Source organism: Panthera leo, chromosome B3 (genome assembly GCF_018350215.1).
Source record: "Panthera leo isolate Ple1 chromosome B3, P.leo_Ple1_pat1.1, whole genome shotgun sequence".
Lineage (NCBI taxonomy): Eukaryota > Metazoa > Chordata > Mammalia > Carnivora > Felidae > Panthera > Panthera leo.
The window spans coordinates 27,899,188-27,916,217 of record NC_056684.1 but is presented as its reverse complement, the minus strand read 5'-3'; the positions used below and the strand labels follow the sequence as shown (position 1 = coordinate 27,916,217).

The following is a 17,030-nucleotide window of genomic DNA, read 5'->3' as shown; positions in this document are numbered from 1 at the left end:
AGATTCCTGTTAGTAGGTGCCAGGTCTCCACTCCGGAGACCAGAGAGCAGGGTGATGCCACTTTCTCACTACAAACCAGCATGGACAGACTTCAGTGAGCAACACAGCACCCACAGTGGAGGCTGGAGCCACTTACCCCAAACCTTACCCTGCCACTCCACACCCCCCCCCCCCCCACAATGTCCTGCAGATACATCTTTACTAGGGCAGGTGTGACTGTGACCCAGTGTAGTGGGCCTCTCCCCCAGGGGACCAACCATCACAGGCTACCTGCAGTCACAACTCTATTGATCACAGAGTGCTCCGAAATGTCGGCTTCAGATCAGGTGGAAATAGGACTAGGCTTTTTTTCCTCCCCGCTTTGGAATTAGGCTTATAGTTGTTTGTTTTTTCATTTCCTTTTCTCTTTTTTTGGACCAGGCTTTTTATTTTTTCTGTTTCTTTGAAATCAGGCTTATGGGGTTGTTTGCTTTTTTTTCTTTTTCTTTTCTCTTTTTCTCATTCAGACTTATTATTATTATTCAGGTTTATTTTAACAAACAAACAAAGCACACCTAATTAAAGGTCCAAACACTCCCCACTGCAAGCAAGGAGAAACTCTCCAGAGGACTGACCTGTGGGAAAGAGCAGCCAAAACACAATAGCAAAGTGCACACAGCATACACCAGAAACACTTCTGAAGTACCTGGCCCTGGACAGTGCATGACCTCTTCTTAATATAGCATTACTCTCAGGAGCAGGAAACATAACAAGCTTTCATAATATGTAAAAGACAGAAACATAGCCAAAATGACAAGATGGAAGAATTCTCCCCAAAAGAAATACCAAGAAGAAGTCACAGCCAGGGATTTACTCAAAACTGATATAAGCAAGATATCTGAACAAGAATTTAGAACAACAGTCATAAGAATACTAGCTGGGTAGTAGAAACCAGAGAAACGCTTCCTGCAGAGATCAAAGACTGAAAAACTAATTAGGCTGAAATTAAAAATGTTATAACTGAGATGCAACTGGATACAGTCACAATAAGGATTGAAGAAGCAGAGGAGAGAGTAAATGACATAGAAGATAAAAATTAAAGGGGTACCTGAGTGGCTCAGTCAGGTAAGCATCCAACTGTTGATTTCAGCTCAGGTCATAATCTCCCAGTTTGTGCTTGAGCCCTGCATCAGGTTCAGTGCACAGTGTGGAGTCTGCTTGGGATTTTCCGTCTCCCTCTCTCTTCCCCTCTCTGCTCATGCTCTCTCTCTCTCTCTCTCAAAAGTAAATGAGTATTAAAAAATGAATGAATGAATGAATAAATAGAAAATTATGGAAAATAATGAAGCTGAAAAGAAAAAAGAAGAAAACTATCAGATCATGAAGGTAGATTTAGGGAACTCAATGACAAAATAAAGTGCAATAATATCAGTATCTTAGGAGTTCCAAAAGAAGAGCAGGAAAAAGGGACAGAAGGTTTATTTGAACAAATTATAGCTGAGAACTTCCCTAACCTGGGAAAGGAAAGAGGCATTTAAGTCCAAGAGGTATTCAATGTGCTAAATGGGAAAAATATGCACCCAGGAATCCTTTATCCAGCAAGGCTGTCATTCAGAATAGGAGAGATAAAGAGTTGCCAAGATAAACAAAAAAGGAGTTCAGGAATACTAAACTAGCTCTGCAAGAAATATTAAAGGAGACCCTTCCAATGGGAAAGAGAAACCAAAAACAACAAACACTAGAAAAAAACAGAGACAATTACAGGAACATTGACTTTACAGGTAATACAATAGCACTATATTCATATTTATCAATAATTATTCTGAATGTAAATGGACTAAATGCTCCAATAAAAAGATAATGGGCATCAGAATGGATTTTTAAAAAAGATCCATCAATGTGCTTCTTACAAGAGACATATTTTAGACCCAAAGAAACCTCCAGATTGAAAGTGAGGGGATGGAGAATGATTAATCATGCTAACAGACATTAAAATAAAACTGGAACAACCATACTTATATCAGACAAACTAGATTTTAAAACAAAGAATGTAATGAGAGATGAAGGGTACTGCAAAATAAAAGGGTCTACCAAAAAGATTTAACAATAATAAGTATTTATGCCCTCAACTTAGATAATCCAAATATATAAATCAATTAATCACAACCATAAAAAAACTCATTGATAATATAATAATAGTAGGGGGCTTTAACACCCCACATACAGCAATGGACAGACCATCTAAGCAAAAGATCAACAAGGAAACAATGGCTTTAAATGACATACTAAAGCAGATGGACTTAACAGATACATACAGAGCATTTCATTCTAAAGCAGCAGAATACACATTCTTTTTGAACAGATATACCACAGATATACCAGCAATTATAAGAGAATGTTACAAAAAACTATATGCCAACATATTGGACAACTTGGAAGAAATGGATAAACTGTGAGAAACATTATTAAACTACCAACTAAAACAGGAAGAAACAGAAAATTTGAGCAGACTGATAACCAGCAAAGAAACTGAATCAGTAATCAAAAAACTCTCAACAAACAAAAGTCCTAGACCAGAAAGCTTCACAGGCAAATTCTACCAAACATTGAAAGAAAAGTTAATACCAATTCTTTTCAAACTATTCCAAGAAAAAAAAAAAAAAAGGAAGGAAAGCTTCCAAACTCATTCTATGAGTCCAGCATTACCCTAATACCAAATAAAGGCACCACTGAAAAAGAGACCAACATCCTGGATGTTCACATGATGCAAAAATCCCCAACAAAATTCTAGCAAACCAAATCCAACAACACATTAAAAGAATCCTTCAAAAAAAAAAAAAAAAAAAAAAAGAAAGAAAAGAAAAAAAGAATCCTTCAACACAATCAAGTGGGATTTATTCCTGGGCTGCAAAGGTGGTTCAATACTTGCAAATCAATCAATGTGATACATCACATTAATAAAAGAAAGGATAAGAACCATATGATCCTTTCAGAAGATGAAGAAAAGCATTTGACAAAGCATAACATCCATTCATGAGAAAAACTCTCAACAAAGTAGGTTTAGAGGGAACACATCTCAACATAATAAAGGCCATCTATGAAAAACCAACAGCTAATATCATCCTTAATGGGGAAAAATTGAGAGTTTTCCCTCTACGGTCAGAATAAGAAGGGATGTCCACTCTCACCACTATTATTTAACATAGTATTGGAAGTCCTAGCCATAGCAATAAGAGAAGGAAATAAAAGAGATCCAAATTATCAAGGAAGAAGTGAAACTTGCACTATTTGAAGATGACATGATACTCTATATAGAAAACCTGAAAGACTCCACCAAAAAATTGCTAGTAATGACACACAAATTCAGTAAAGCTGTGGGATACAAAATCAACATACAGAAATCTGTTGCATTTCTATACAGCAATAATGAAGTAACAGAAAGAGAAATTAAGGAACAATCCCATTTACAACTGCACCAAAAACAGAAGATACCTAGGCATAAACCTAATGAAAGAGGTTACAGACTTGTATTCTGAAAACTATAAAATAGTGATGAAAGAAATTAAAGACGACACAAAGAAATGGAAAGACATTCCATACTCATGGATTACAAGAAGAAATATTGTTAAAATGTCTATACTACCCAAAGCAATCTACACATTTCATGCAATCCCTATCAAAATATCACTAGCATTTTTCACAGAGCTGGAAGCAACAATCCTAAAATTTGTATGGAACCACAAAAGACCCCAAACAGCCAAAGCAATCTTGAAAAGGAAAAGCAAAGTGAGAGGTATCACAATTCCAGATTTCAAGTTACATTACAAAGCTGTAATATAATCAAAACAGTATGGTACTGGCAGTAAGACAGACATATAGATCAAGAGAATATTATAGAAAACCCAGAAATGAACCCACAAATGTATGGTCAATTAGTCGTACTGGAAGTAAGATAGACACATAGGTCAAGAGAACAGAATAGAAAACCCAGAAATAAACCTACAAATATATGGTCACTTAATCTTAAAAAAATTTTTTTTAACATTTATTCATTTTTGAGAGACAGAGAGAGACAGAGTGCAAACAGGGGTGGGGCAGAGAGAGAGGTAGACACAAAATCCAAAGCAGGCTCCAGGCTCTGAGATGTCAGCACAGAGCCCAACATGGGGCTCGAACTCACAAACTGTGAGATCATGACCTGAGCCAAAGTCAGAGGCTTACCTGAGCCACCCAGGTGCCCCTATGGTCAATTAATCTTAAAGCATGAAGGAATATCTAATGAAAAGACAGTCTTATCAACAAATGATGATGGGAAAACTGGACACTTCATGCAAAAGAATGAAACTAGACCATTTTCTTACACCATACACAAAAATAAATTCAAAATGTATTAAAGATCTAAATGTGAGACCTGAAACCATAAAAATCCTACTAGAGAACATAAAAATCTGAGAAGAGAACCTTGGATTGAAGTATCCTCTTTGACATGGGCCATCGTAACTTCTTTCTAGACATGTCTTCTGTGGAAAGGGAAGCAAAAGCAAAAATAAACTATTGGGACTACATCAAAGTAAAGTTTCCACACAGCAAAGGAACCAATCAACAAAACTAAAAGGCAATCTATGGAATGGGAAAAGATATTTGCAAATAACATATCTGATAAAGGGTTATCCAAAATATATAAAGAACTTATAAAACTCTGGGCACCTGGCTGGCTCAGTCAGACCATGCGACTTGATTTTGGGGTTTTGGGTTTGAGCCCCATATTGGGTGTAGAGATTACTTAAAAATAAAATCTTTTTTCTTTTTCTTTTGTTTTTTTAACGTTTATTCATTTTTGAGACAGAGAGAGACAGAGCATGAATGGGGGAAGGTCAGAGAGAGAGGGAGACACAGAATCCGAAACAGGCTCCAGGCTCTGAGCTGTCAGCACAGAGCCCGACGCGGGGCTCGAACTCATGGACCACGAGATCATGACCTGAGCCGAAGTCGGCCGCTTAACCGACTGAGCCACCCAGGCGCCCCAGAAATAAAATCTTTTTTAAAAAAGTACTTATAAAACTGAACACCCAGAAAGCAAACAATCCAATTTAAAAATTGGCAGAAGACATGAACAGACATTTCTCCAAAGACATACAGATTGCCAACAGACACATGAAAAGATGTTCATCATCATTTACCTACCATCAGGGAAATGCAAGTCAAATCCATAATAAGATATTACCTTACACCCATCGGATGGCTAAAATCAACAACACAAGAAACAACAGGGTTTGGTGAGGATGTGGAGAAAAAGGAACACTTGTGCACTATTGGTGACAATGCAAACAAGTGCAGCTACTGTAGAAAACAGTATGAAGGTTCCTCAAAATGTTAGAACTGCTCTATGATCCAGCAATCACACTACCAGGTATTTACCCAAAGAATACAAAAACACTAATTCAAAGGGGTATATGCACCCCTATGTTTATAGCAGCACTATTTACAATAGCCAATATATGGAAGAAGCCCATGTGTCAATCAATAGATGAATGGATAAAGAAGATGTGATATACACACACACACACACACACAGACACACACACACACACATACAATGGAGTCTTATTCAGTCATCAAAAGGAATGAAACTTGCCATTTGCAACAACATGAATGGAGCAAAAGAGTATAATGCTAAGTGAAATAAGCCAGTCAGAGAAAGACAAATACCATATGATTTCACTCAGATGTGGAATTAAAGAAACAAAACAAACAAGCAAAGTGGAAAAAAAAAAAAGAGAAAGACAAAACAAGAAACAGACTCCTTTAAAAAAATTTTTTTAACGTTTATTTTTAAGAGAGGCAGAGCACGAGCAGGGTAGGGGCAGAGAAAGAGGGAGACACAGAATCCAAAGCAGGCTCCAGGCTCTGAGCTGTCAGCACAGAGACCAACCCAGGGCTTGAACTAACGAACCATGAGGTCAAGTCGGACGTATAACCAACTGAGCTATCCAGGTGCTCCAAGAAATAGACTCTTAATTATAGAGACCATACTGATGCTTATTGGAGAGGAGGCAGGTGGGGGATGGGTGAATAGTTGATGGGGATTGAAGAATGCACTTGTGATGAGTACCAAGTGATGTATGAAATCGTTGAATTACTGTATCGTACACCTGAAACTAATATAACAGTGTAGGTTCAGTTACTGAAATTAAAATTAAAACAGAACACACACACATACACACACACAAAATTAAACTTCATCAAAACTAAAATTTTCTGTCCTTCCAAAGGCACCCTTAAGAAAATGAAAAGGCAAGCCACAGAGAAAGATTTGCAATTCCTTTATCTGACAAAGGACTTGTATCCAGGATATACGTACAAACTAACAATCAATAACAAAAAGACACAATCCAATAAAACATAGGCAAAGCTCTTTAAAAGACACCTCATTAAAAAACATATACAAATGGACAATAAACTCATTAAATGAAACTACCAAGAAAAAGAGAATGAAAATCACAGGATACCACTGTACACTTACCAGAAAGGTTAAAATTTAAATATATGACAACACTAAATGTTGAAGAGGATATGGAACACCTAAAACCCTCATATATTGCTAATGAGAATGTAAAATGGTACAATTAGAGTGGGAAAAATGTTTAGTAATGTCTTAAATTTACTTACATACCTACTATATGATCCAGCACTATTATTCCAAGGTATTTCACGAAAGAAATGAAAACATTATGTTTTAAAAAGAATTATATGAGACTTGTCATTGCTCCTTTATTCAAACTGCAAAACTTTGGAAACAACCAAAATGTTCATCAACAAGAGAATGAATGAGCAAATTATGGTATATTCAAACAATGGAACACTATTCAGCAATATAATAAATGTACTATTGATAATAGCATATGAATCTTCAACCATGCTGAGCCAAAAAATAAAATAGACGTAAGAAAGTACATACTATATAATTCCACTTAAATGAAGTTCAAAAATAGGCAAAACTAATTCATTCTATGCAGATAGGTATCAGAAGATTGGGTACTCTGCTGTGGTGTGGGGAGCACAGAATATAAAAAAGACATGAGGGAACATTCTAGGGCTACAGCAATAATCAATTTCTTTACTAGGGTGTTAGATACACACATATATTTATTTGTCAAATAACCCTAACCCTAACCTAACCCTAACCCTAAACTCACCAAACTGTACCCTTAAGATTTGTGCAGCTTATTCTATGTAATTATACTCTAATGTTTTTAAAAAAGAAACAGCTTATAAGCAATACATAAACTTCTAGGTTAGCCCACACAATGGTGACCATAATGCAATAACTGCTATGGTAGTTTCTCAGTTTCTTCAGGAAATGACATTGTGTTTCAAGAGGAAAATTAATCTGGTATATATTAACACATTCTCCTTCCTCATCATACTCCCCCAGAAAGCTCAATGCAATACTTGTATTCTATTTTCTTACTGTGTCCATCTATCACGTATTTACTAGAATCATCATGTACACAATCCTTAGTGAATACGAAGACTTAAAAAGTCTCCCAAGGGATGGTTTCTGCCCTTAAAGAGCATCCACTTCCTCCTTGCTGTAACTGCAGAGCTTTCTCTCCCATTTTTTTCCTCACAGAGATGGAGGCTGCCCCCAACCCACCCTGAGGGCAGAGAAGCCAAGGTGACTGATTCTTGCTTTCATGACAGGTAGATGTCAGATATTTATAGCTGTACTAGTGTGCTCTGTTTATGTGAACAGAACAATCTATGATAATGAGCTCTCAGTCATGACTAGTAGAATGCAACTATCGCAGAGAGAAGCCAAAATTGTGGAAAACAAATTTTGGGAATATATGTTTATATTTCCTCTACATTTAAATATGAGCATGGAAATAGATATGATATTCCTGGAAATCTTTTTGGCTATATATATATGTATGTATAATAGATACTTGTGTATGTATACAGTTTATAAAAACATCACTTTTAGGGGCACCTGGGTGGCTCAGTCAGTTAAGTGACCAACTCTTGATTTTGGCTCAGGTCATGATTTCATACATCACCCAGTGCTCATCACAACAAGTGTACTCCTTAATCCCCATTACCTATTTAATGTGAAAAGTGGTCTTTTCTAGTCCATCATGGTTAAAAAAGGTTTTTTTTTAATGTTTACTTATTTATTTTGAGACCTCACACATACGTGCAAGCAGGGCAGGGGCAGAGAGAAAGGGAGAGAGAGAATCCCAAGCAGGGTTTGTGCTGTCAGCATGGAGCCAGATATGGGGCTCAATCTCATGAACTGTGAGATCATGGCCTGAGGCAAAATCAAGAGTAAGATGCTCAAATGACTGAGCCATCCAGGCACCCTCCCCCCAATTTTTTTTAAAGTTTATTTGAGAGAGAGAGAGAGCATGTGCAAGAGTGAGCAGGGGAGGAGCAGAGAGAGAGGGAGAGAAAAAGAATCCCAAGCAGGTTCTGCACAGTTAGCATGGAGCCCCATGCAGGGCTTGAACTCATGAACCGTGAGATTATGACCTGAGCTGAAATCAAGAGTCAGATGCTTAACTGACTGAGCCACTCACGCACCCCCAAAATTTTTTTAAATGACTGTTTACTCATTACGGACTTAATTGGACTGAAAATATAAATAACATTTTATACTATACAAATATTTTTGAGGAAAAAATATATTTTGTTCAACAGCAATCCAATAAGACCAAGGGGTATTTCACTTACATTGTATGAAAATGAGAATAAATTTTTATTTGCCTTAAAGTCTTTGGGTATTATTCACAGTTATAATAACACAGTATCAGATTAAAAAGTAAATTTCACACTTAAGCCTTATCTGTAGGTAAATCTATCTTCCCTCTTACCTTCCCTACAGGGACCAGGGCAAAATAGATGATCTTCATAATGAGCATGAGCTGGGTTAAAATCCTGATACCAGCAGTTCCACATCAGGTGCATGCCTCAGGGGATCTACGCCCTTATACATTCCCCTCCCACACTGAACCTGGGTTGGCCCTGAGTAAGCCAATAAAATGTGGCAGAAGTGGCACTGCAAAACTTCTGAGATCAGGCCACAAATATCCACACAGCTTCCACCATCATCCTTGGAAGATCTGGTCTAAGGGAAGCTACCCACCATGCAAGGGATCTGACTTCCCCATGAGACCATGGAGTAAGGAAGCCTAAGGTAGCCACATGTGAAGAGACTATATGGAGAGATGGAGAAAGGGAGGGAAGGAGGAAAGCAGAAAAGGAGGGAGGAAAAGACAGAAAGAAGAGAGGGGGGCTCAGCAAGCTGATAGATACATGAGTCTGGGACACCATGGGTTTCCTATTAGTAGCCTCCTTTATCTTCTCTTCTTATGGAAACAGTATCAGTTAAACCAGGTACAGGCTTCAGAGCTATTCTCACCATGTTCCTTATCAACAATGATCTCTCTTCAGGACTAGACAGAGATCAGATAGGTGTAGATCTTCAGATGTAGCAGTAACTCTGGCTTCATTTACTTAGTAGAGGCCACAAGTAAATGATGTCAGCTTTAAGTACCTTGAAGAAAGCTCTGAAGTCTTTTCATAAAATATAAGGTCCAGTTTTACCTTCTTCACTCAAGTTATACATGGCCAGTTAGCATTACTGAGTATCCATCACATGCCTCCCAAGTGGACAGGAGCTGTGCCCTGCCTTGATAAGCCAAGATCCAGGGGAACAGACAAGTAAACAGGCCATCATCCCATGGGTTTCAGAGGCAGAAGGGGGTTGAGGACCAGCGCCAAGGAAATGCATGGGGGAGGAAACTGACCCCATCTGTCAGGGTCTGGAGGGTTCACAGAAGCAGCAGAAACTAATCGCAGACCACTGCAGGGATGAAGACAATGTGTGTCTGTCTTCTCTGTGGATGTGGAGGCACATGCACCTAAGTGTGCCTGGAGATGGCAGGAGAAGCAACGAGAAAGAACACATACATCCCACAGCCAGGGAATGCACGTGCTTCAGAAACAATGTACAGAAGGCTTGGGACAGCAGGCGGAATGCCTGAATCCCCGGTTCCATGCTCACAACACAACTCACTCACCTTTCCAGTGTCTTAACAGTATGACTACAGTTTTAGACTATACTCCTCAGGAAAGAGACTATGAAACCTGGAAAGGATTTTTATTATGGTAAAATAAACATAAAATTTATCATTTTAAACAACACTTTTAAGTGTACAATTCTATGACATTAAGTACATTCACATTGTTGTACAACTATTACCACCACTGATCTCCAGAACCTTTTCATCTTCTCAAACAGAAACACTGTACTCATTAAACACTAACTCTCCATTCCCTGCTTCTTGCAGTCCCTGCAACCACCATCCTACTTTCCGTGTCTGTGAATTTGACTAAGTTCCGCATGTGAGTGAAATTATACAGTGTTCATCTTTTTTTAACAGGCTTATTTCACTTAGCATACTGTTCTCAAGGTTCATCCATGTTGTAGCATGTGTTAGAATTACCATCATAAAGAGGCTAAAAAGGCTAAATAACATTCCATTAAATGTATATACCACAATTTGCTTATCTGTTCATCTGTCAATGGATATTTGGATTGCTCCCACCTTTTGTTTATGCTATGTCCTTTTGTTCTTGCTATAAACATGGGTGTACAAATATTTGTTTGAGACCCTTCTTTCGCTTCTTTTGGGTATATACCCAGAAGTGGAATTGGTGGGTCATATGGTTAAGTCTGTGTTTAATTTTTTGAAGACTCGCCATACTGTTTTTCAAAGCAGGTGCATCATTTTTAATTCCCATCAAAAATGCACAAGAGTTCCAATTTCTCCACACCTTCACCAATACCTGTTATTTTATGTCTTGCTTTTTGTTTCTTTTATTTTTATAATAGCCATCCTAATGTGTGTAAGGTGGTATCTCCTGGTTTTGAAGAAAGGGATTTTAAAAAGATCTGCTGGTTCATCCTGGTCTAGGGCATTCTATATAAAGTAACTTACTATGCAATTTTCCAAAGCTTCCAGCAAATTCAACCACATGACTTTCCTGAGACTGTTTCCACAAAGCTTGTCCCAGGGCAGGATACCACCCCCAGGCTATCAACCTCCCTAGCCATCATTGCCTACGTGTGCCAGAATTCTGAAGTTCTAACTGGCTTTCCACAAATGCTTTCACACCCCACAATTACCTTGTTTTTCTCACTTAAATCTTTCTTTAACTGGACTCTGACACTAGGCATACTATAAATGATCTGTGGCCCCTTGTGCCCCCTGCCCTCTTCTCACACAGAGTCCTTCAGAGGTGCCCCAGGAGTCAGGTAGTCCACCATGAGCTTGTGTTATGGAAAGTGCTCCTGGACTATCCGGGAACTCTGTTTATTGGGAAGGTCCCTTCAAGAGTGAGTGAAAGCTTGTAACAGAGGAAACTTGGCCCCAAAACCCCCAGTCGAAGGGCTGTGACCAAAACTTGCCTCTCCTGAAGCTAAAACTCAATGCTCTCATGTGGCACTTTGTTTAAAGTTGAAACTGCCCATTTCTTCACTGGATTGTTTTCTGGGTGTTGAGTTTGGTAAGTTCTTTATAGATTTTGGATAGACACTTCCAAAGACGACAACAGATGGCCAACAGACACATGAAAAGATGCTCAACATCGCTCATCATCAGGGAAATACAAATCAAAACTACACTGAGATACCACCTCACATCAGTCTGAGTGGCTAAAATTAACAACTCAGGAAACAACATACATTGGCAAGGATGTGGAGAAATGGGAACCCTCTTGCACTGTTGGTGGGAATGCAAATTGGTGTAGCCATTCTGGAAAACAGTGTGGAGGTTCCTCAAAAAATTAAAAATAGAATTACCCTACCACCCAGCAATAGCACTACTAGGAATTTATCCAAAGGACACAGGAGTGCTGATCCATAGGGGGACATGTACCCCAATGTTTATAGCAGCGCTATCAACGATAGCCAAATTATGGGAAAAAGCCCAAATGTCCATCAACAGATGAATGGATAAAGAAATTGTGGTTTATATATACAATGAAATACTACTTGGCAATGAGAAACAATGAAATCTTGCCATTTGCAACAACGTGGATGGACTGGAGGGTATTATGCTAAGTAAAATAAGTCAGTCAGAGAAAGACAGATATCATATGTTTTCACTCACATGGAATTTGAGAAACTTGACAGAAGACCATGGGGGAAGGAAAGGGGAAAAGTTGTTTCAAACAGAGAGGGAGGCAAACCATAAGAGACTCTTAAATACAGAGAACTGAGGGTTGATGGAGGGGCGGGGGAGAGGGGAAAATGGGTGATGGGCATTGAGAAGGGCACTTGTTGGGATGAACACTGGGTGTTATAGGTAAGCAATGAATCATGGGAATTTACTCCCAAAGCCAAGAGCACAGTGTATACACTGTATGTTAGCTAATTTGACAATAAATTATATTAAAAATAATAATAAAGTTGAAACTTTCACTGAGACAGTTTTTTACAGTGTAAGAAACTGACTGGTCTCCCTTAATGCAAGACCTTGACTTCCTAGTTCTTAGCTACCTCCTCTTTCCTCCTATCTCTCCCATATCAGTCATTTCATAATGGTCAACTCTGCTGCTTGTTAGCAGAGGTGGGAAAAGATTTTAAGGAGAGTAGATTCTGAAACTGCATATCCTCATAATAAAAGTTTCAAGAATATCTGTTGAACAAATCAAAACTACATTTATCAAAACAAGACTATATGTCTGTCTTCCATCACAGTGAGCAACTCAGCTAACTTGAATCTGCAACAATGGGTTGTAAGTGGGAAAGTATGAAATTAGCAAATAGCACATTTTCACTTTATTAATTTAAAGGCATAGTACATAGTTATAAATAACAGCATCAATTATGGGTGGGTTTTTTTTCTGGTTGTGTTTTTTTAAATTTTCTTATTCACTAATATCCTCAAACACATAAGCTGAGCTAAAAAAACACATTTTAGTTTTACTCAATAATTGTTTGTTTTTATTAACTAAAGTCCGTATTCAGGTTTCCTTAGATTTTACCTAATATCATTATGTGTCCTTAGACGACTCCTGTCTGTGATAGTCTCTCAGACTTTACAACCTTGGCAGAGGACTGGTCATCTATTTTGCAGGATATTTCTCAATGTTTGTGAGATGTTTTTGTTATGGTGAGACTGGGGTTGTAGGTTTTTGGAAGGACACTATAGAGGAGGAGTGCCCTTCTCACATATCTTATCAATGGGCACATGTGTTATGTTTAAGTTACAGTAAACACTTCACACACCCCTGAAACCTGTCAAATTGATAGGTGCTTCCAGAAAAATAGGCCAATGCCAGATGTGTCTTAGAGACATGTCTGCATCCCAAGGAAAGCATACTTGGTTTTATTTGGATTTTATGTAAAGTTCAGTGTTTTCACTTCTAAGTTGAATTCTTTAAACAAATATCCATGATTTTATATTTTCATTTGAGATTGCAGTCTTTCTGAAGGGATTTTTGGCTCTCCATCCAGGAAACTCTGAGAAAGTTTCACCTGTGTTCTGGAATCAGCACTATTAAATAAGTTTACTTATTCTCAAACCCTTGACCTGGTGGTCTCATTTTCCTGAGAACTCTTAATACTATTCTTGTGAAAAGAACAGCTAACAACCCACAAGATTCTCTGTCCTCCTGAGAGCAGCATTTGTGTCTCACAGCATGCTACATCTTGCATTCAGTAAATCGTCCCAGGGTTCTCTTAACACAGACGCTGTCAACGAACTGTGCTACATCTCTCACTTTCCACATTACTAAGGAGTGGGGTCTGGTGGCTTATCCACCAGGGGAATACTCAGTTGACCCATTTTTTGCTTTTTCAGAAAAATCTGCCTTCAGCTTTCTCCACACTGAAGATCACTTGTAGCCAGATGGCTCAAGTCTAAACCAGAGTATCTCAATCAAGGACCCCAGGAACAGAAGCTACAAAGAAGCACAGACCTCTTGCTTGACCCTGCGAGTGAGAGCCTTCTTGGCCCACCTGTTCCCCGCTCCAACCCCCGCGGCCCTGCCTCGTGCACAGTTCTTTCTTCTGCACTGGCGTGGTCACTGCAGGGGGTTAGGGGAGGCAAATTAGCGGGTCTTGCTCTCCCCTAGGCCGAGGCCACAGCCTAGGCGAGAGGTTGCTCCTTCTGGGCAAGCACTGCACTCCGACCATTTTGGGATACTATAAACCGGAAGGTTTCCCTAGCAGCGAATGGGTGCGGGTGACAGGGTCGCCTAGGCTCCAACCGAAGGGCAGGTTGGTAGGCTGCGCGGCTGCAGAGGGAGTGGGAGGGTCTGGGAAGAAAGAAGTCAGCTGGTGAACCCCTGTAAAATTGAACAAAGCCTCTCTAGACGCTAGGAAAAGAGAAAAAGGGTGGGGGAGACACAACTACCACGGCTCAGGGTGCATCGGTTGATTCTCGGACAGCTTCTGGAACTGCGAGAGGACAAGACGCGGCAGCGGCTGTTACGCTTCTAGGGCGCAGGGCCGCGGCAGTGCCTGCGCTTCAGGTGGGCGAGGAGACTCCCGCCCTAGCACCTTTGCCCTCCGAGGTGCTCCGCCTTGGCCCTAGGCCGGGTCTAAGCAGCGACCCAAACACCCCCAACTTGCGGCCGCTCCCTTGCTCATCTCCCGGCGGCTGCTCCCTCCATCCTCACCCCCTTAACCCAAAGCGCAGCTCCTGCGGCCCGCCCTACCTCGTCGCTTGGCGCGCACGATGCCCTTTTTTTGCAGCACGAACGTGGACCCATTCACCAGGCTCGACACGACGGCCACGCCCAGGCCAAGCGACACCGCGGCGGGGCTCGGGCTGCGCGCCCCCTCCCCGGCCGCCGCCGCTGCCGCCGCTGCAGTCCCCATTCCGCCCGCGCCCGCCCTCCGCGCCTGCGCCTGCGCGCCGCGCGCGCTGGGGCTGGAGGGGGTGGACCCGGGGATCTGCTGGGCCTGGACAGAGTGGAGGGTTGGGTTCGGACCGGGTGTGGGTGTGGGGAGAATTCCGAGTTCCGCGGAGGCGGGAAAGGGGAGGAGTAGAACTTGGTCTCCGTGAAGAGGTTGCAGTGGGGGAGCCTGGGGCTCGTCCAGTGGGGGTGGAGCCCTGGTTCCGCGGAGCCAGGTGATGGAGTAGAGAGGAGGGGAGTGACAATGAGGAAGGAGAGTGAGGAGAGGTAAGAGGGGGCGGTGTGAAAGGGATACAGTGGTAGATGGGTGGGTGGAGGTAGGGTTCCCAGATTTGGTAAATGAAAATACCGGAAGTCCACTTAAGTTTTTATCCGAGATAAATAATTTTTTAGTGTCCCATGCATTATTTGGAACCAGAAGGAGGTCGGCACGACACCGCCTTTGCTGGGATCACGATCCCAAAGCTTCTAGTCGGAGGCCGTCAGGGAATCTAAAGTGGGTCCTAAAACCTGGACGACTCAGCTGTAGACACTCAAATGGGACTGCTGAATCGGGTGAAGTCAAGCTGCCTCCACAGTGGAGCAGGGAGCCTGTAACCATACCGTCTAATTTCCTAATTTATTTTCAATAAAATATATCAAAATTATGGAAAGCATGGAAAACAGGAAATAGTTATTTTGAAATTCCACAATCCCAAAACACTATAGCCTAATTATTATTTATTTTCCCTTAGTATACATTCTTTTACGTATTTCCAGTTACAATATACAAAATATCCTTTTTATTTAAAGTTATAATCAGTTTCTTTGTTGCTACATAATTATGATTATTTTAATGACAGTATAATTTCCCATAAAGTTAATTACCATAGTTTGTCCAACCATTTAGCAGTTGTTGGTTGTATGGTAGTTTTGACTACCAGTTTTTTTCTATTATAAATGATGCTATAATAAACATCTTCATAAATTTTGAAAATACTAGGTTAGAGTATAAAACCTATGCCGACAACATTATTAGTTTGTGGAGCAGTATGAAATAATATACTATTCTGCACGAAAACTAATAATGAATCTAGCCCATTGTTTATTCTTTTGTATTGTGGTAACATACAGTTGACCCTTGAACAACAGGGACTTGAACTGCTTGGGTCCACTCACACTTGGATTTTTTTTACAATATAGTACTGTGAATGTGTTTTTTCTTCTTTATGATTTTCTTGATGTTCTCTTTTCTGTAGCTTACTTTATTGTAAGACTACAGTATATAATACATATGTAAAACGTGTTTTAATCTACTCTTTATGTTATTGGTAAGGCTTAGGTCAACAGTAGGTTAGTAGTAGTAGTAGTTAAGTTTTGGGGGAATCGAAAGTTATTTGTGGATTTTTCTGTGAAGGGGGGGCAATGCCCCGAAACCCCAGATTGTTCAAGGGTCAGTTGTATATAACATAAAACTTGTCATTTTAACCATTTTTAAATGTACTATTGATATTAATTGTGTTGACAATGTTGCAACCCTCTCTATTTCTAAAAATTTTCCATCATCTGAAACAGAAACTCTGTAGCCATTAAGCAGTCATCCCCATTTCTTCTTCCCCCTACTTCCAATCTTCTAATCTACTTGCAGTCTCTATGAATTCACCTATTCTAGATATTTCATGTAAATGGAATTATATAATATCTGTCCTTCTGTGACTGGCTTATTTCACTTAGCTTGGTTTTCATTTGGTTTTAAGGTTCATCCATGTTGTGGCATGTATCAGAACTCGATTCCTTTTTATAGCTGAGTAATATTCCAGTGTGTGTGTGTGTATATATATATATATATATATACACACACACACACACAACATTTTATTTATCTGTTCATCTGTTGATGCACCCTTGGGGTGTTTCTGCCTTTTGGCTTTTGTGAATAATGTTGCAATGATCACCACATGAAAGTATCTGTTTCAGTCCCTGACTTAAAATGTTTTGGATACACTGTACCTAAGAATGGAATTGCTGAGTCATGGTAATTCTATGTTTAGTTTTTTGAAGAACTGCCAAACTTTTCCATAGTCTCTGCACCATTTTACATTCCCACCAGCAATACACAAGGATTCCAATTTCTCTACATT

The 17,030-nt window shown here is 39.9% G+C and overlaps 1 protein-coding gene across 1 annotated transcript in view; it reads right to left on the bottom strand.

Moving 5' to 3' along the window:
• NIPA1 (NIPA magnesium transporter 1) overlaps positions 1–14,872 on the bottom strand; it is an 84,441-nt gene extending 69,569 nt beyond the window's left edge. Inside the window, exon 1 of the mRNA XM_042941281.1 lies at positions 14,710–14,872. Coding sequence (XP_042797215.1) covers positions 14,710–14,872 — 163 coding nt within the window. The remainder of the gene's footprint in view (positions 1–14,709) is intronic.
• Between the last annotated feature and the right edge of the window lie 2,158 nt (positions 14,873–17,030).